Source organism: Neophocaena asiaeorientalis, unplaced genomic scaffold (assembly GCF_003031525.2).
Source record: "Neophocaena asiaeorientalis asiaeorientalis breed wild unplaced genomic scaffold, Neophocaena_asiaeorientalis_V1.1 scaffold87, whole genome shotgun sequence".
Taxonomy (NCBI): Eukaryota; Metazoa; Chordata; class Mammalia; order Artiodactyla; family Phocoenidae; genus Neophocaena; species Neophocaena asiaeorientalis.
This window is the reverse complement of record NW_020175432.1, coordinates 6,060,603-6,082,209: the sequence shown is the minus strand read 5'-3', so window position 1 is coordinate 6,082,209 and position 21,607 is coordinate 6,060,603. Positions and strand designations below refer to the sequence as shown.

The following is a 21,607-nucleotide window of genomic DNA, read 5'->3' as shown; positions in this document are numbered from 1 at the left end:
GTATGCCGACTGGTTGGGGCGATGGACAGAGCTGAAGCCCGATGGGCGGGGATTGCGGAAGGGCCAGGGCTTGGTGGGCGGCATAGAGGCGGGGCCTTGCTGGCTCGTTGGCACGCTCCATGTTCTACTTTCCTCTCCCCCTTCCTTCCCCCCCACCCTGCCCCGCCCTGCCTTATCCTTTGCCTTAACCCAGTGCCCTGCAAAAACAGACCCATAAGTAAGATTGTTTTGTTTAGAATTTCTGATTTCTTATAAAAATAAGATTATATATTCTCCTTCTTCTACAATTTGCCTTTCTCACTAAAAATAAAATGTGAAACTCTATTCAAGACAATAGATAGATCTGACTGTTCTTTTTAAAATTATGTATTTGTTATGTCGTACAGATAATACATACATATAGGAAAAGTTCAAATGGGGGATCTCCCTCCATCCCTAAGTTTTCCTCCCCAGAAACAACCACTGTGACCAGTTCCCTGATATCGTTTATATTTCAAGCACTGCGTGTATTATTTTTCTCAATAAGTAACCTACAGAGTATCAGTTGATTGCTACATGCTAAGGTTACAAAGCCCTTTCCTGCAGTGGAGGATTGGAGGGAAGATGTGGAGAGAGAGATGAGATTGATCCATTCCAATAAAACTAACTCAACACATTGTCATATGTGATGTATTAGCAGAATTTTTTTAACTGATAAGAAGATGTGGAAGAGAAAGAAATTTGGCATAGTTGGTTGAAAGTAGATCTTAAAGGATGAATATCAAGTCATGGAGAATGGTTAGTGCAGTGGGTGAGAAATGTTGCAACTTGGGGATATAGTGTGAGCAAAAACACAGAGGCAAGGGGGAAATACATGTTCTGGGAACACTGAGTAATGAGTTATGGCTAGAGATTAAAGCTCTTTGTGTGTGTTACTGTCACAGGAATACACAAATAGATCAAAGAAACAATAGCTCAGAAGCAGACTCAGGCATGTATGGACTTTTAGTATGGGTTAGGAGGTAGTATTTCAAATCAATGGGGGAAGGAGGCAGTGGGACAATTGGCTAAAGGATTAAGTTCTTAGATCCCCATTTCACATCATTCACAACAATAAATTCCAGGAAGACTGACTCAAACTTAAAAAAGAACTTTAAGATATTAGATGAAAGTATAGGAATAGTATTCCTAACAGATTTTGCTTTATATTTTTCAAAGGTATGGTATCAGTTGCATAGCCCAATGGTTAAGAGTACTGGTTTTTGATACTTAACTAGCCAACCTGTGACCTACCTAATTTCTCTGTGCCTCAAGTTTCCTAAACTGTTGAGTGGGGGCAATAATGAGATAGCACTGAGGATTGGATGATATAATGCCTATATGCAAAACACTTATCATAATACCTGACATGTTATAAGTGCTCAATAAATATTGGCTACTATCATTATCGTTTTTGATGACATAACCTTATATCAGTATAAAATCTCCCCCTCTTCCCTTTTTAAAATTGGCCTTTAATTTTAGTCTAACATTGCCATAACATATTCTTGCTCTTGTTGTTAGTATTTGTATGATATGTCTCTTGTTTTCAACCTCTTTGTCATTTTCTCTTAATTGATGTTTTTAAATAAATAGTACATAGCTGAAGAAACAAAAGAAAAAAGAAATAGTACGTAGCTGGATTTTGTTTTTTAACGAAGTCTGAAAGTAACTCTCTTCTAACAGGGGAACTTAATCCACTTACATTTAATGTGATTATTGATATGTTTAATGTACTTTTGCCACCTTATTTTACATTTATCTTAGGTTTTCTATTTATCATGTGTGTTTTTTGTATGTTGATTGAGCCAGTTCTCTTTTTTTCTTAATTTTATTTATTTTATTTATTTTTATACAGCAGGTCCTTAGTCATCAATTTTATACACATCAGTGTATACATGTCAATCCGAATAGCCCAATTCATCACACCACCACCACCACCACCACCACCACCGCTTTCCCCCCCTTGGTGCCTAAACGTTTCTTCTCTACATCTGTGTCTCAATTTCTGCCCTGCAAACCGGTTCATCTGTACCATTTTTCTAGGTTGCACATATATGCGTTAATATACAATATTTGTTTTTATCCTTCTGACTTCACTCTGTATGACAGTCTCTAGATCCACCCACATCTCTACAAATGACCCAATTTCATTCCTTTTTATGGCTGAGTAATATTCCATTGTATATATGTACCACATTGAAGAATCCTTGCATCCCTGGGATAAATCCCACTTGATCCTGATGTATGATCCCTTTAATGTGTTGTTGGATTCTGTTTGCGAGTATTTTTGCATTTATATTCATCAGTGTTATTGGTCTGTAATTCTCTTTTTTTGTAGTATCTTTGTCAGGTTTTGGTATCAGGGTGATGGTGGCCTCATGGAATGAGTTTGGGAGTATTCCTTCCTCTGCAATTTTTTGGAAGAATTTGAGAAGGATGGGTGTTAGGTCTTCTCTAAATGTTTGATAGAATTCACCTGTGAAGCCATCTGATCCTGGATTTTTGTTTGCTGGAAGATTTTTAATCACAGTTTCAATTTCATTACTTGTGATTGGTCTGTGCATGTTTTCTATTTCTTCCTCGTTCAGTCTTAGAAAGTTATACCTTTCTAAGAATTTGTCCATTTCTTCCAGATTGTGCATTTTATTGGCATAATGTTGGAGCATTTAATCCATTCACATTTAAGGTAATTATCGATATGTATGTTCCTATGACCATTTTCTTAATTGTTCTGGGTTTCTTTTTGTAGGTCCTTTTCTTCTCTTGTGTTTCCCTCTTAGAGAAGTTCCTTTATCATTTGTTGTAGGGCTGGTTTTGTGGTGCTGAATTCTCTTAGCTTTTGCTTGTCTGTAAAGCTTTTGATTTCTCCATCGAATCTGAATGAGATCCTTGCCAGGTAGAGTAATCCTGGTTGTAGGTTCTTCCCTTTCATCTCTTAAAATATTTTCTTGGGTCCTTTCTCTCTGTCTTCTCCTCTGGGACCCCTATAATGCGAATGTTGTTGCGTTCAATGTTGTCCCAGAGGTCTCTTAGGCTGTCTTCATTTCTTTTCATTCTTTTTTCTTTATTCTGTTCTGCAGCAGTGAGTTCCACCATTCTGTCTTCCAGGTCACTTATCCGTCCTTCTGCCTCAGTTATTCTGCTATTGATTCCTTCTGGTGTAATTTTCATTTCAGTTATTGTATTGTTCATCTCTGTTTGTTTGTTCTTTAATTCTTCTAGGTCTTTGTTAAACATTTCTTGCATTTTCTCGATCTTTGCTTCCATTCTTTTTCCGAGATCATGGATCATCTACATTATCATTATTCTGAATTCTTTTTCTGGAAGGTTGCCTAGCTCCACTTCATTTAGTTGTTTTTCTGGGGTTTTACCTTGTTCCTTCATCTAGTACATAGCCCTCTGCCTTTTCATCTTGTCTGTCTTTCTGTGAATGTGGTTTTTGTTCCACAGGCTGTAGGATTGTAGTTCTTCTTGCTTCTGCTGTCTGCCTTGTGGTGGGTGAGGCTATCTAACGGGCTTGTGCAAGTTTCCTGATGGGAGGGACTGGTGGTGGGTGAGTCAGTTCTCTTTACTCTTCTCAATTTGCTCCACCTTTTCTTCAGTATGTTAATTTTTTAAAAGTACAAGTTATGGTCAAAATTAAGAGTAGTATTTGGTGTTGTTTCTTGATTATCAATTATTTTGTCCTTTCTGCCTTGTTTTGTATTTATATTATTAAAATTATCCATGTTATTCAATACTTATTTTTCTAATATATCACAAAGAAAAACACTGATGGATTTAATAGACTTAAATTATAACATTCTCTACCTTAAACAAGAGTAAAGTGTAAATGATAAGTGATAAACTTAGAGATATATTCCTATTATAAAGAGAAGATTATATCCTCAGTAGAGTTCTTGCCACACCAACAATACAAACATGAATAACACCCAACAGGAGTTGACCAAAAAAATGCCCCATAGAACAGAAAGTGTTATGACAACTTAAAGTCATCCATGTTACTTATTTTAAAATGTTATATATTATGGGAAATATAAAGAAATAGAAAAAATAATTTCTTTATATACTACATGTTCCAAAATTTCACTGTGGTTTACTCAGTAGGCTTCTTTGCTCTGGAAATTCATGTCTTTCAGCTCTGGTAAAGTATTTTATATTATTTTCTTAGATAACATGCTCCTTTTGGATTTTTTTTCTTTTTTGTTTCTTTCTTTCTAAAACTCCTCAGACTCTATCTTTTTGGTCTCCTTTCTTGCAGAGTGTCACCACTTTATATCTAATCCTTTTATTGAATTTTCATGTTGGCTTCCATACTTTTAAATTCTTAAAGCTCTGTCTTATTCTTTTTTTACTTGCAACTATTCTTGTTATATCTTTTGGAAGATACAAATTAAAAGTGTTCTTAAGAGTTTACTTGTTCCCAGAGATTATTTTAGGACAGTTATGGAGTCTTCTTAACACAGACACTATCACAGTTGGGAATCCACTGAGGCTGTGAGTTTATCTGTGGCTGTAATTCTGCTACCTGCAAGATAAAACTTTAAGGTTAGTTTTAGATTATTTCAGCCTGAGGATGTATGAAATAAGACATTCTTTTAGTAAAGTACGATAAAGTCCCTGATTCCCTGACAAGTGACTTGAGCAAATATTTTAGGACTTTGAGCTTGTCATTCTTTTTTTTTTTAAGCTCCCCATCACATGTAGAAGCAACTAACTGGCCTTGCAGTCCTCGAATTCCTCACTTGCTCCTTGGACTTCAATGCCAGTGACCAAAAGCATATGTCATTGTCCAGGGCACCTTCTGGTTGGGGACCGCTTGTTCAAACCTCAGCTCTGTCCTCAGCAGCAGCAGGGAAGACTGACTGGGCAAAGGGAAGGAGACAAGACATACGAACATTGTGTACCCTAGAACTCAGCATGGTCTGTCCACTCACACACCTAAGTGTGTTACTCCATCTCTCCTCTTGTTCCTCACTGTGTTTTAAGTTGATTTAGTAAACCATGTGATTTAAGTATTTCAGTTTGGCCTGTGAACCTTTCTATGCTGTGACCTCCAGCATGGCTTGCCTGGTGATATAGTTGGGGCCTGTCATTGCATTAAGGTAATTTCCCACGTGGCAGGCACAGACACCAAAACCCAGACACTGATGTGACCAACGCTGGGTGCTGGATGCTAACTCTTGATCCTCTGGCACTGGTAACCCCAGAAAACCTTGTATAGCTGCTGCTACTGTTACCAAAATAGGAGGTCCAGCTGCTTGCTGTTCAAAAGCCAATAAAGAGGCAAGGTTGGTGGAAAGGAAATTTTGCTTTATCCTGGACGACAGCAACCAGTGGGAAGGCAGACTCCTGTCCGAAGGCTGACTCCCTCTCCCACTGACAATCAGTGGGCAAGAGCTTTTATAGACGGAGGGAGGGGGCTCCATGCAGAAACAGCACAGTCAGCTCTGACAGTCGTCTTGAAATTGGTCATCAGTGGTCTGAGCAGCATCATTTTGATTGTTTTAGCTACAGTTAATCTTCACTTCCAGGGTTGGTTTCTTCCCATTTCCTTGAGGCCAATTCTTGGAATTGTGGCAGCTTACGTCATGGCTACAGTCTGGTCATCATGTAGTTAACATCTTCCACCTGGTGGGGGTTTCAGTATCTCTAAGACAGCTCAGAGGATCTGGCTCAGAATATTACCTATAGTCCTTGAGAAGGAACTAAAGGTCCTTGACTATGCTTAATGACTAATATTATTTGGTCTCCTTTGACTGTTTTCCTTTGTTTCTGCATTTTCTCACTTCTCTGATTAAACTTATTCTTTGGCTAAAGTTTTTCCGCAGACAAAAGGCAGGCAGAGGTCATGGCAGGGAAGGACCATAGGGTCCTCTCCATTTCACTACCCTCCCAGCATGGGTCCCCTGAAGTTCTTGCCTTCTGTATTGCTAGCTTAGGACTCAAGTGATACTGTATCTGCTTTGTGGAGCCTAGCCCTGTGTTACAAGGGAGGCAAGGAAGGGCGGGATCTGACTTCTAGAGTGAGAAGCATAGGAGGTGTTGAAATGATCTGGGCAGTCTAAAAAGGATGACAAATATTCCCTACAGTTGACCTGGTCTGCCATCCTTTTCTCTGCAGGTATGCAGACAGGGATAGACAGAAGGCTGGTCGCAACTATTAATCCTGGTTGTGCCTGGGAGGTGAGCTTTTACATTATTCATTGTTTTATTCCTTAGACTGGACTTTATTGTTTGGGAGGTGTGGTGTAAGGCCTAAAATTAAGGTCCACCATTATGTGCGGCCTTGACATCTGGGGAAAACTGGGATGGTCTCGAATGGCCTACTGTAAGTTCACCTCCTCACTCTGCTCCCACAGAAATGATCCCCTAGCAAACAATCCTCCTTATCATGGGGACCAGGCGCAATTCCTGCTGATCCCCGAATAGCAGGCTTCAGTGCCCTGCCAGCCTGCAGAATTATTCAAACAAGCCAGTCACATCCAGCCATGGGAACGAGAGGGCACTTCATCCTCTTATCACTACCAAGCCTGCCTCTGACAACGCCTGGCTATTCATTCTGTTGCTGAGTATAGCCACATGGAATCCTGTATGACACATGGCATCCTCCCACCCCCCAGGGCTATGAGCATATGTGACTAATAAAGTGCTATCTGACCAGTGTCAGATGTCATGTGTTCCACTATCCCCATAACAGTTGGGCAAGAATCCCTCCTTCATCCAAGAGGTGAAGAGGAGACAATCAAAGCAGGAGAGAATATAAATCATAAATCTTTTTAAAGAACCATTTAGACAGAATAAGTCAGGATCTCAAAGGTCTTTACCCTTTGACTCAGTTCCAACAAATTACGCTGTAGAAATATTTGCACAAGATCTCAGTGATAAAACACATAAGGATGTTCACTGCGGTATTATCTGTTATAGGGTGAAAATGGAAGCAGCCTAAGTGTCTGGTCTATCAGTAGGGAATTGAATAAATAATTCCACACAATGCAATGTGGTGAAGTCATTAAATTTGAAGTGGTATATAATTTACAATAGTTACTCAAAATATGTCAGTGTTATGAGTTAACTACATAGCAACATCTTTATTTTAATCCCCTAGTGTTTCTCTATTCCCAAACTTGCTCTGCACCAACTATCTGATTTTATTGCCTAGAACTATTTGCATGAAAAATGCATTTTTTAACAAATAAAAGAAAGAAAATCAAATTTTGTTAGTGCCATGAATGTATTTCTTTCCCCTAAAGAGCAAATGGATTGGCATGATCAACCCCACTTGAAGTATGAGAAAATTGAGATTGAGTAAAATTAATAACCCTGACATAAAATCACTGAGCACAGAGAAGGTATATCTTAAACATTTGTTGGATGAATGGGTGGGTGGATGGGTGGATGATGGGTGGGTAGGTGGAGGGATGTATAAAGTTCCTACCTCCCACTTTTATGCACTTGTTACAAAATTTAGCTTATTAACTTAATGAGTATCTTTGGACCTGAATTTTCAAATGCAATAAGAACATATTAATAGATTTAAGGTGATATAAAAAGGCACTAGTTAATATTTCTGTAGGATTTGCTCCAGTTCCTCACATCCCAAAGATTTCGACCCGTTTCATAAACCCAGCGCTTGAAGCTGCTTTGAATTTCTTATTCCGTAGGTTCCCCAGAAGGTGGCAGTATGGTGTAAGGACTAAGTACTCTTCAGTTCAAATAGGATTCAACCATCAGCCTCACCATAATCAATCAAATAATATTAATAACAAGGGATCTTATTTGCACCCTGCCATGATCCAAGTACAGTGTTCATTGTTTTCCAAGCAGAAATGTATATTTAAATGTTTACAGTAAAATGGATGAAAGACCTAAATGTAAGCTCACCATTGTAAAGCAATTTTACCCCAATAAAGATGTTAAAAAAATAAATAAATAAAATAAAATAAAATATATTTTCATGGAACTAGTTCTAAGGAGTAGGCCAGGAAATGGTGCCAGAGGAGGTACTAACATCATCCTCTACACCAACACTTAACATGAATTAAGCCTGAGTGACATCATAATCCTTGAGACCATAAAGAATTAAGAATTATGTGTAAGCCGCTCACCCCTGGCTTTATCATGTGGTGATGCAACATGGTCTATGGGAAATCATTATTTTGAACACTTTAAAATGAAGAGGAAGTGACATTCATATTCTGTATAGCAACTTTTGAGGCAGTGGGTAAACATAACCAGACAAAGTTTTGAGCACTGTAGTGAACGCTCCTGGCGCTCTGTCCAGATCCCATTCATCACTTTGCCTGTCGAGTTATGTAAACACCCCACCCCCAGAGGCAGCCCATAACCAACGACTGACTATAAAACAGGGGGATGAAAGGCTTTGCCTCAAAATGGATCATCTCCATGGTACCCACTCCAGAGCTCCCCCCCTGGAATTAGCTGGGACAACCCATATCCTCCCTAAAATAATCATGTGCATTCCAACCCCTTCTCCCCCTGCCCCCAATAAACCATGTACATCCCAACAATTACCGCCCAACAAATTATTTGCATGCTAACTGTTCCCCCCAACATATCATGTGCAGTCTGTTACCGTCCAAAAAAATCATTTGCATGCCAACCCTTACTCCTCCAACAAATTATGTCATCCCAACCCTTACTAACCCAACAAATCATGTGATCACAACCCTGCCTCCCAGACAAATCAAGTACATCCAAACCCTTACAAAAGCATGTGCATTCCCCAACAAAGCATGCACATCTTAATTCCTACCTCAAGATCTGCTAAAAGGAGACTGGCCTAACCACATCATAAAGGAATGTCTATCAATTAGTAGAAGTTACTTTTGGAGCTATTGTGAAGGTTTCCTGGGAGGAAATATCTCTTCTGGGTCTGGGAGTTGGAAGGGGAGCTAGGGTTAGAGAGAGAAAGGAAATTTCAGGTAGAGGGAACCGCGTGTGCAAAAACAAGACTCCATGAGAATGGGGATTTTTGTCTGTTCACTATCTTATCCCTTGGACCAAGAATGGAGCAGTGCCCTCTGGGGTGAGGCTGGAGATTGAGCCTGGACTCAGATATGTAGATGCCCAGAGATTCCCATTGCTGAGAGCTGCTGCCCCCCACCATCAGGAGACCTCTCAGGAGCTAGTCAGTGACTTGAAGCAGCCGATAACTACTCTAAGGGCTACAACAATGAATAAACAAAAAGCCTTGCCCTACGGATCTGGCATTGCAGTAGTGGAGAGAGACAATAAACAAAATAAATAAAGTAAATAAGCAAACTGTTTTGTATATTAGAAGGTGGTGGGTACAATGAATAAAAATAATTGGGCAATGGGGATAGGGGGTGTGTGTGTGTGTGTGTGTGTGTGTGTGTGTGTGTGTGTGTGTGTGTGTGATTTTTAGACAGGGCAGTCAGGGAAGGCCTCACTGACAAGGGGACACTTAACCAATAACTTGAAATGAGGAAGTGAGCCATATGGTTACCTGAAGGTATCTGAGGAAAAGCATTTAGATACAGGGAACAGCAAAGGCAAAGGCCCAGAGGCAGGAGAGTGCCTGTCATCTTCAAGGAAAGACAAAGAGCCAGTGTGGTCAAAGCAGAAAAAGTGAGGGAGAGTCTGGGAGGAGGTGAGGGCAAGGATGTGACAGGGGCAGATCATGCAGGGCCCTACAGGCCACAGTGAGGAATTTGACTTTTACTCTGAGTGAGGTGGGAGCCACATGGGCTCTCAGCAGAGGAGGATCAGGATCCGACATGGATTTAACAGGATGACATTACCTCTGACCTCAGTAAAGTCTTGTTAAACATCACAACCTGGTTGAGATGAGCCAGGAGGAAGCAGAGTTTCTGAGTCTAGGGCATGAATGTCAGGGCTAGGAACCAGCACAAGACAGTGACCTCATGGAGGTCAAAAGTAGCAAAGACAGCTACCTGGCAGTAAGGTGAAAGGTCTGGCATGGATGGATGGATGGACGGATTGGGGATGGACAGAAAGATAGGTGGGTGAGTGGATGGATGGAAAGGTAAGTGGGCGGGTGGGTGGATGGATGGATGGATGGATAGAAAAGGCATCTGTAAGGTGGACCTGCAGGAAACGCTAAAAAAAATACTGAGACAATTTTAGAGGATCTGGTTTTCAGCAAGAAAGTCCCTGGAGTTTTATGCTGTAATAACTTGGTTATAAAAAGCTATTATAGGGGCTTCCTTGGTGGCGCAGTGGTTAAGAATCCGCCTTCCAATGCAGGGGACATGGGTTTGAGCCCCGGTCCAGGAAGATCTCACATGCCATGGAGCAACTAAGCTCGTGTGCCACAACTACTGAGCCTGCGCTCTAGAGCCCGTGAGCCACAACTACTGAGCCCACACACCACAACTACTGAAGCCCATGCATCTAGAACCCGTGCTCCACAACAAGAGAAGCCACCACATTAGGAAGCCTGGGCACCACAACGAAGAGTAGCCTCCACTCACCGCAACTAGAGAAAGCCCACGTGCAGCAACGAAGACCCAATGCAGCCAAAAATAATTATTTTTTTTTTAAAAAAGCTATTATAATCTCATCTTATCACAGGTAAAAAGCTAGGGATATTTGGTTTATACTTGTGTGTTCTACTGAGGAGTGTAAGGGTGGTAGAGAGACAGCAATGGCTTCTGGTTCTCTTTGGGGTTCCTTTAATAAATACTTCATCGTCATACTGTTGGTAGACCAGAGAACAATACTGTGCAGAACTGGGTTCTCAGACATGAGGAGCATGCATCAGAATCACCTGGAGAACCTGTTAAACACAACTTGCTGGGCCCCACCCCAGACCTTCTGGTTCATCAAATCTGGGGCAGAGCCTGAGAACCTGAATTTCTAAGTTCCCAGATGATGCTGGTCCAGAGACCATACCTTGAGAACTAGCGATGTAGAGAAACATGGACATTGAAACATAGACTTTGATAGCTCTGTGTTGAAAGTAATTTTGAACATTCTGAATGTAAAGAAGTTTCCAAAATATCTTAACTAACTTATTTTCCGCTTCTGTTTTCCTTTTCATATATAAGAAAGAGTGATATGTTGTAAAAGTTTTTTCCAAATAAATCTACAACAGCTTGTTCAACAAGGATAACATAAAAATTCTAAAGAATAAGAAGGCATTGTGTCATAGTTTGTTAGGTTTGGTGGTACCTAAAATACGGGCGTACCTTAAAATTAATGATGCCTTAGGTTTGGTTACATACGGAATGCATAGAGAGGGGAGATGTTAACTCTACCTTGGGGTAGGGAAAGGGGCAGAGTAGGGCTCTGGGGGATCTACCTTGGGGGTCAAGGAAGGACATACAAAAGAATGCATACATGGAGGACTTGGCCAGGGGCAGAGCAGTGGAGGAAAATGGGAAATTCCTGGTGGAGGGGACCACACGGAGGCTGGACCATGCCTGAGCAAGTACTCAGGGCAGATGAGCAGCCGGAGGGAGAGGGGTGGGAGATGAGGCTGGTGAGGTGGACTGGGGCCAGAGTGAGTATGATTTATGTGCCTATGAAGCACATTTAGCCTGCAAAGTATCTGTGGGGCTGTGAGGCAGGTGTGTGCTGGGCTCAGATTCTTGTTTCAGAAAGCTTTCCTGGATGAAAGGTAGAGCATGGGATGTGAAGACAACCATTTAGGAGACTGTTGAAGTTATCCCATATCAGAGATGCCTTAGGGACAGAAAAGTTAAATAATTTCCCCAAAGTCACACGGCTAATAAGTGCCCAAGCCAAGATTTGAAAGTAGGCAGTCTGGCTCTAGAGCCAGGACTCTGCAATAGCATTGGCCTGACCATTAGGTGGCACTGCCTGTCTTTCTTGATCAACTCTTGCCTCCAACTCTCACCCCCTCCCCCCTCCCCCCTCCCCAGAGGACCACTAGGAAGAAACAACAGGAAGGCCCAGTACATGGCTGCTGGGCCAGTGGGATGTTGAGAGCCCAACAGTCTTACTATGTAGGACTCATGACCATGTCCATCCCAATAACTGGTTAATTCCACCATGCTCCAACCACCCAAGGAGGTCCTTGTTCATCTTCTCTCATTCACACACTACTCTCCACCTCTCTCTGGAGTTGACTATACTTGGTGCCTCCACTTCTTCACCTCCCATTTTATCCTCGATCCATTTCATTCTGGTTTCCATCATCATCACCATCACCATCACCACCTTCACCACTATTATCACCACCATCATCACCTCCACTCCCTGATCTCTGCCACCACCTTCACTGTTTTCACCACCATCACCATCACCGTAACCACCACCTTTATCACCACCAGAACCACCAGTACAGTTGTCCCCACTGCCACGATCACCTCCACCACCACCTCTGCTATCTTCACCAGCACCGTCACCACCACCTCCACCATCTTCATTACCACCATCATCCTCACCACTGGAACTACTCTTAGAATAGAACAACCTCCTTACTGCTCTGTCCTGTGAATGTTCTTCAGTCTTAATTCATTTTGGTCTCTTTCCTTGGTCTTCCATGACACCATACTCTATTCATTTCCCCCCCAACTGTCTGACCACTCTTGCCCTCTCTCGTCTATTAGCTGCTCCTCCACTCCCTGATTTTATTTATTTTTTATATAAATGTATTTATTTATTTATGGCTGGGTTGGGTCTTCATTGATGCACGTGGGATTTCTCTAGTTGCGGTGCGTGGGCTTCTCATTGCAGTGGCTTCTCTTGTTGCGGAGCACGGGCCCTAGGTGCGCGGGCTTCAGTAGTTCTGGTGTGCGGGCTCAGTAGTTGTGGCGCATGAGCTTAGTTGCTTCACAGCATGTGGGATCTTCCCGGACCAGGGCTCAAACCCATGTCCCCTACATTGACAGGTGGATTCTTAACCACTGTGCCACCAGGGAAATCCCTCCACTCCCTGATTTTAAATTACTTACTCAGAACTCTATTTTCACTCTATAATCTATCTCTAAATGATTTAATCCATTATCATGGCTATAACTACCATCTATTGGCTGGGGGTGGGAGGGAAAAGACCTCTTTTTGTGATCTAGATTACATATACAATGTATATTGAAATCACAATACCTCAAAATCAACTTACCCCAAACTTAATTTTATCTCTCCCCCAAAACCTGCTTTTCCTCCAATGTTCCCTTTCTCTGTAGTTCTATATAGAAAATATTGTGTTAATTTTGTTCACTGCTATATCCCTAGAAAGTAGCACAGATCTTGTCACTCAATAAGATTTGTCTTAATAAATATTTGTTGAGAGAGGCAATGACTCCCAAATCCTGCAATTGGTCCAGATAGCTCCAAATGACCAAATAATACATCACCTTCTACCAGACTTTGAGACTCCAGTCAGATCTGGTGAGTGCCATATTTTGAGGGGGAAGGGGGATCACAGATTTGTAAAAAATGACACTTTCAGAAACTTTAGATAATGGTAGAGATACCATAAATTCTGGCTTAACCACCTCCAAACCACAGGGCTATTTAAAGTTTACTTCCTGCTCCTCAGGCAATGCTCTGTAATTAAAGGGCATTCCTTTCCTACGGTCAATTGATTCTGTAATCCCAAAGGTGATCAACAATAGCTAGGAAAACCTACTACCAAGGAAACATCTGAAAACAAGTGAAGAAAAGGTAAAGACAATAAACTAATGAAAAGCAGAACCATCTGTTTGATGGTGAAAGATGGAAGAAGTTCACTTTTCTGTTAGTGGTTTCCTATATCAGCTGACCACGTCAGGCCTCATGAGATTTCCTTGAGATAGGAAAAGTGGTTGAGAGGGACCACAGTGGGGAGCTTTGAGAGCTGACTGGCAAGGGTTACCTGCACACAGGAATGCAAGGGTCATCGCTTCTTCCAGGTATGTGTAACCTTAACCTACCCCATATCAGGGGCTACTTGGTTCAACAATTAGCTGTCTTTCCCTTCTCCTCTTTCTTCTGCTCTGCTTTGAACACTCTCCTTTCACCCTTGGGTTTTGGTTTCCTTCCTCACCACCCTATTCAAACTACGCTCTCAAATATCCCTAAAATTGTCCTTATGGTCAAATCCAATGAGCTGTTCATCTCCCTCTTCACAGGTCTTGTTTTCTAACTGATATTCTCTCCTCCTTGATAACTTCTGTGACCTAGCACTGCTCTGATTTTCCTCTGCCTCTCTTGCTCTTCTTTCTTTCTCCTCCTTTTGCCTTTTCCTGAATATTAATAATAATAACCAAAATTTTCGAGCACTCACTATGCACCTTGCATATTAATCCATTTAATTCTCATAATGGGCTCATAAGGTGGGTACTAATATTATTTCCATCTTATAGATGAGAAAACTGGAGCACAGAGAGGTTATGTTACTCGTCCAAGGTCACACAGATTGTAAATGGCAGAACCAGGATTTGAATCCAAGCCTCCTGGCTTCAGATCTTCGTTAATATGCCTTTGGGTTTTTTCCTCCTCTTTTCCTACTCTCTCTCCCTAGAGGAATCTTAAGATCCCATGGCTTCAACAACCACATCTGTGCAGATAGCTCTCCAACTCTGAAATCCCTTCCATTCTCTGGCTCCAGATCAAATAACAATATCAATAGCTACAATATCAACCAAAGCTAACATATGTTGAGCACCTGGTATCAGGCTAAGATGTTCTATGTTCATTATCGCACAGTACCTCCACATTACAGATGTAAAATGGCATCACAGAAATGGTGCTCAAAACCTCACAGTTATTTAGTTGAAGAAGCAGGTAATAGATCATAAAGTCTATCAAAATAATATAAGCTACTTGAAGGCAAAGGTCCCCTCACGTTTGCAGCCCCTTCTGCAACATCTTACATATAAGAGGTATCCAGTATATATCTGTGGAGTCAAATTTAAGTGAGAGAGCGTGCAATGTTTTATATATCAATTATGCCTCAGTAAAGCTAAAAAATTATTTTAATGAGAGAAGCTCAAAAAAGATGTTTCCTGCTTTTGGGCAACTGCAGGCAGGGTCCTGGAAACTTCTGAGATGGATTATTTATGAATTTCAGTTATCCATGACCTCTCTGACCACATCACTGGATGGAACAGACAGTGTAGTAGAATGAGTATCAGGTGAAGAATTTAAAAATAGAATTCTAGTGCAAATAAAATGATAATAGAGGCAGCTAGCATTTATGGAGTGATTTCAGCCAGACATTGCGCTTTACACAATTCCCTCATTTATGTCATCACTCCAACCCCAGGAGGCAGGTAATGCTATCACCCTGTTTCATATATGAAAACTTAGAGTAGTTAAGCAACCTGCTCCAATTTGCACAACTGGTGTCTGAGGTACTTGACCCCTGGGGACCTCTTTTCTCATTAACAAAAAGAGTCAGCTGATGATTTCTAAAGCCTCTTAGAACTCTGGGATTCCGGCGTGCCAATGACTCTTCGAGAGCTCTAACTGAAGACTCATGCCCGTATTATTGAGCACAGGATTGCTGGCTGGGCTGGAAGGACACCTTGAAGACTAGCCTTGAGGAAATGTGATGGTACCCAGACTGCCTGAGTTTTAGGAACCAGGAAGTACTTTTCAGCCATATGTTTTACTAGCTGCCTCTGAAAGCTATAGTCATCATTGGGGCAGCTGTAATGTTAGTGTAGCTGCTGCAAATTAATCATCATACAAAAGTAGGAAAAAGGGAAATTTAAATGTATTAAGAAATATTCCAGGATCCTGCCATTAAGCGGTTCACATCCCAGCTGAGAATATATTGACTGGACCACCAAAAATATTCAAAATGCTCCATGAAAGCAGTTGCATAAGTAATTGATCACGGGACAGACCTGGCAACTTCTTTGGAGAAGAATGAGAGCCTGAGAGGAGGAGTAACAGCCCCCACCGAAGATGTCAACATCCCCTGAAACGTGTGGATATGTTACCTCACATATACAGGGGAGGTAAAAATTCTCCTCTACCCTCTGATGGTCTCTAGCTGGGAATAAGAATTAAATTGACATAAGACAGATTAATAGGAGAGAAGCATAAATATTTAATTAAATTTTAACATGTACACGGGAGCCTTCACAAGAAAATGAAGACCCAAAGAAGTGACCAGAGCACAAAGTTTTGTACCTTTTAGACAAAGAAATGATAAATGTGTGAGGAAACAAGACAGACAAAGGGATTGGGGCTAGATGCAATAAATTGTGAGGAAGTGACTAGGAGATACAGAGGAGGGGAAAGTATTGGAAGATAGGGTTATTTTAGTAAGTTTGTTTGTACAGATCTGCTTCAAGGTCCATTCACAGTCTCTGGGAGTAAAGATGCTCTTCTCATCCTGGTACAGGGAGGGCACATTTCTTGTGGGAAATTATGGCCAGTTTTTAGGTAGAAAAGGGTAGATCACAAAGCTCGTCCTGCATCTTCTGCCTCTCAATTGCCTCCAGCTCAAAATAATGAATATGCCAAAGTGGAATATTTTGGGGTGGCATGTCCTGAACCCCATCACATGGTCAAAGGGACTTTGCAGATGTGCTAAAGATCTTGAGATGAGCAGATTATCCTGGATTATACTGGTGGGTCCAATATAATCACAAGGGTCCTCATCAGAGGGAGGCAAGAGACCAGAAAGTGGAGAAGATGTTATGCCAATGGCTTTGAAGTTGGACCAAGGGGTCGTGAGCCAAGGAAGGTGGGCAGCCTCTAAAAGCTGCAAAAAGCAAGGAGATGGATTCTCCCCTAGAGCTTCCAAATCAGCCCTACTAATACCTTGATTTTAGCCCAATGAGAGTGATTTTTGACAGAATTGAATTTTCTACCAATTGTAAGGGAATATATTTCTGTTATTTTAAGCCACTAAATTCAGTTTTGTGTTTTGTGTTTTTTTGTTTTTTTTGCGGTACGCGGGCCTCTCACTGTTGTGGCCTCTCCCGTTGTGGAGCACAGGCTCCGCACACACAGGCTCAGCGGCCATGGCTCACGGGCCCAGCTGCTCCGTGGCATGTGGGATCCTCCCGGACTGGGGCACGAACCCGTGTCCCCTGCATCGGCAGGTGGACTCTCAACCACTGCGCCACCAGGGAAGCCCTCAGTTAATTTTTTACAGCAGCAATCAGAAACTCATACAGGGAGGCCCAGTGTTAGTACTGCCCTCCCTTCCACTCTTAAAGGATCCCTGCTAGCCCATAGGATTTTCTCCCAAATCCTGCAATTGGTCTGGATTGCCCCAAATGACCAAGTTAGCATATCACACCCTCTACTGAACTTTGAGACCCTAATCAAATCTAGGGACCAGCATCTTCTGGAGAAAGGGCACCCCTTCCTCAAGTCGCTGTCACAATAAACTGCCAATTTAGGATGTACAATGTGAACAACTCGTCTTTGCATGCAGCATTGTGTGGGATTTCTGAAAGGGAGATCATGTGGGGTGGTAGGTTAGCAGCAGGAACCCAGGGCCTGGTTTAATCTCAGCTCTGCCACTGGACTAGCTCTGGGAAATGGAGCAAGTTACTCAACCTCTCTGTGCCTCTGTTTCTTAACGGGCACAATGAGGTTAATGTTAACCGTGTTCACCTTTACTTTTAACATCTTTATTGGAGTATAATTGCTTTATAATAGTGTGTTAGTTTCTGCTTTATAACAAAGTGAATCAGGTATACATATATGTTTTATAAACATATAAACTGTTATAAAGCAGAACATATATCCCCCTATCTCTTCCCTCTTGCGTCTCCCTCCCTCCCACCCTCCCTATCCCACCCCTCTACGTGGTCACAAAGCACCCAGCTGATCTCCCTGTGCTATGCGGCTGCTTCCCACTAGCTATCTATTTTACATTTGGTAGTGTGTATATGTCCATGCCACTTTCTCACTTTGTCTCAGCTTATCCTTCCCCCTCCCTGTGTCTTCAAGTCCATTCTCTAGTAGTACTGCGTCTTTTCTTTAGATTCCATATATATGTGTTAGCATAAGGTATTTGTTTTTCTCTTTCTGACTTACTTCACTCTGTATGACAGAGTCTAGGTCCATCCACCTCACTAAAAAAAACTCAATTTCGTTTCTTTTTATGGCTCAGTAATATTCTATCCATCTGTCGATGGACACTTAGGTTGCTTCCATGTCCTGGCTATTGTAAGTAGGGCTGCAATGAACATTGTGGTACATGACTTTTTTTGAATTATGGCTTTCTCAGGGTATATGGCCAGTAGTGGGATTGCTGGGTCATATGGTAGTTCTATTTGTAGTTTTTTAAGGAACCTCCATACTGTTCTCCATAGTGGCTGTATCAATTTACATTCCCACCAGCAGTGCAAGAGGGTTCCCTTTTCTCCACACCCTCTCCAACATTTGTTGTTTCTAGATTTTTTGTTGATGGCCATTCTGACTGGTGTGATATGATATCTCATTGTAGTTTTGATTTACATTTCTCTAATGCTTAATGATGTTGAGCATTCTTTCATGTGTTTGTTGGCAATCTGTATATCTTCTTTGGAGAAATGTCTATTTAGATCTTCTGCCCATTTTTGGATTGGGTTGTTTGTTTTTTTGTTATTGAGCTGCATGAGCTGCTTGTAAATTTTGGAGATTAATCCTTTGTCAGTTGCTTCATTTGCAAATATTTTCTCCCATTCTGAGGGTTGTCTTTTCGTCTTGTTTATGGTTTCCTTTGCTGTGCAAAAGCTTTGAAGTTTCATTGGGTGCCATTTGTTTATTTATTTATTTATTTTCGGTATGTGGGCCTCTCACTGTTGTGGCCTCTCCCATTGCGGAGCACAGGCTCCGGGCGCGCGGCCTCAGCGGCCATGGCTCACGGGGCCAGCTGCTCCACGGCATGCGGGATCCTTCCGGATCGGGGCACGAACCCGTGTCCCCTGCGTCGGCAGGCAGACTCTCAACCACTGCGCCACCAGGGAAGTCCCCATTTATTTATTTTTGTTTTTATTTCCATTTCTCTAGGAGGTGGGTCAAAAAGGATCTTACTGTGATTTATGTCATAGAGTGTTCTGCCTATGTTTTTCTCTAAGAGTTTGATAGTGTCTGGCCTTACATTTAGGTCTTTAACCCAATTTGAGTTTATTTTTGTGTATGGTGTTAGGGAGTAATGATGAAAAAACTGAAAGTGATATTAAGAAAACACTCCCATTTACCATTGTAACAAAAAGAATAAAGTACCTAGGAATAAACCTCCTGAAGGAGACATAAGACCTGTATGCAGAAAATTATAAGACACTGGTGAAAGGAATTAAAGATGATACAAAGAGATGGCGAGATATACCATGTTCTTGGATTGGAAGAATCAACATTGTGAAAATGACTCTACTACCCAAAGCAATCTACACATTCAATGCAATCCCTATCAAACTACCACTGGCATTTTTCACAGAACTAGAACAAAAAATTTCACAATTTGTATGGAAATACAAAAAGACCCTGAATAGCCAAAGCAATCTTGAGAAAGAAAAACAGAGCTGGAGGAATCAGGCTCCCTGACTTCAGACTATACTACAAAGCCACAGTAATCAAGAGAGTATGGTACAGGCACAAAAACAGAAATATAGATCAATGGAACAGGAGAGAAAGCCCAGAGATAAACCCACGCACATATGGTCATCTTATCTTTGATAAAGGAGGCAAGAATATACAATGGAGAAAAGACAGCCTCTTCAATAAGTGGTGCTAGGAAAACGGGACAGCTACATGGAAAAGAATGAAATTAGAGCACCTTCTTTTTTTTTTTATTCCATGTGTTTTTATTTTAAAATAAAGGACAAAACATACATCATATTATTTTCCATATACTTACAAATAGTTTTCTGCAGATATTATTGCTTTTATTGTTTGATTGAGTGTGATTCATTTTTAAAAGTTCTCACATTTCTGTCCAAGGCAGTGTTTGGCTGACAGCAGTCACTCTTTCTATATATTTGAGATATTTTATGGGAATTAAAAACTTAAGAATTTATGTCATTTGAGTTCTCTTTCTCATGAATATTTTAATGATCTGATTTAGTAACCCCTTCACAACTAAGATCACTCATTTTTTATAAAAGCTATATATCAGGTTTTTCTAGTTTATAATATAAAATAACTTAGATTAGAATGTGTAAATCATGGTGTAATTTCAATATTTCCAACTATAGATTTACTATGGAACTAGTACTCATAGTCAGCTTTCTGGTTTTGTTTTTCTTTGTTTTGTTTACCATTTAAACTTTTTATCTTATATTGGAGTAGAGCCGATTAACAATGTTGTGATAGTTCCAGGTGCACAGCAGAGTGACTCAGCCATTCATAAACATGTATCCATTCTCCCCCAAACTCTCCTAGTTTATAATATACATTCAACTAAAATATCATTAAAACAAACAGAAGCCATAATTTGGTGGCTCAGAAAAAAATAATTTTGAAGTTGAAGTTAATAAATGCCAAACATAAACTTTTCCCTGCTAAAAATAACACTAGAGACAGTACAAAGAATATTATAGGATGATGGGTGAATGACTTTTAAGCTTTTAAAAGAGTCTCAGTGATGCAATTTTAGTTATATTGGAAAGTATTTTTATTCTTTATCAACCAGTTATTATTCCTTACGTCTAAATTTCTGGTTGAGAGAAGAAAACATTTGTATATGTCTCCAAACTGGGTCATTTCTATATTTTGCAATTCTCTGTTTTAAAAAATTGCAATTAAAAGGAAAAGTCAGAAGTATAACCTGAAGAGCAGGAAAGATTAAATATTTAATGCTGTTCCCTAGAGTTTGTCTTCCCAAATTGTCCCTCCAGTTCATAATTCTTTCATAAGGATTTTGAATGTTCATATGTTTATTATTAAACATCATTTCAGAGGACAGTAATTTAATTACTATCATGAGTATAATTTTTCAATATACTATTTTTTATTTCAGAATCTTTTGCAAAGCATTGTTTAAAACGGTGCATGCGAACAAAATCTCCAAACTCCTTAGCAACTAGATGCTCTCAAAATTACTTCCAAAAACCAAAATCTGCCAGTAGATATTTGCTAAAATTTAATTTTTCTAGTATTCACCTTCTAAAGTCGTTAGAAAGCTGAAGTATGTTCATGTACCTAAAATGTTTAGAACAATGCCTGGCATGTGGTAAGAGCTCAATTCCTCTTGGATATTGTGGAGGCTGCCCTTAGAACTTTGCCCAATTTCCCCCACCCAGGAAATCCTCTCCCCAAGACATGAGTCTCTCTCTTCAAGAGAAATTTCACTGATGTGCTCATAGGCAGGATGGAGGGGTGTTTTCATCACAGGGCATGCCACATTTTAACCCAAAAATTCCCATCTCCTCCAAGTCTTGCTCCACAGACACCAGCCACCACATCTTCTGAACCTCCCCAAGGAAGCCATGACATCCCCCCACCCACTTCACCAGACTCTCAGTCTCGAGTCCTCCAATCCCAGTCCTTTACCAACAGGAATCAAAGTTTACCAGCTCCACCAAACTAGTCCACCCTCACCCAACCTGTCATCCAACTTGGTAAACAGACACCTTCCATGACCAGGACCCACTTTCTTTTTTTATTTTGGCTTTATTGAGGTGTAATTGACATACAAAAAAGTTGCACACATTTAATGCATACATCTTGATGAGTTTGG

The 21,607-nt window shown here is 40.9% G+C and overlaps 1 protein-coding gene across 1 annotated transcript in view; it reads left to right on the top strand.

Moving 5' to 3' along the window:
• The first annotated feature begins 13,765 nt into the window (after nt 1-13,765).
• ADGRE3 (adhesion G protein-coupled receptor E3) overlaps nt 13,766-21,607 on the top strand; it is a 40,963-nt gene continuing 33,121 nt past the window's right edge. Inside the window, exon 1 of the mRNA XM_024767652.1 lies at nt 13,766-13,886. Coding sequence (XP_024623420.1) covers nt 13,862-13,886 — 25 coding nt within the window. The 5' untranslated portion in view covers nt 13,766-13,861. The remainder of the gene's footprint in view (nt 13,887-21,607) is intronic.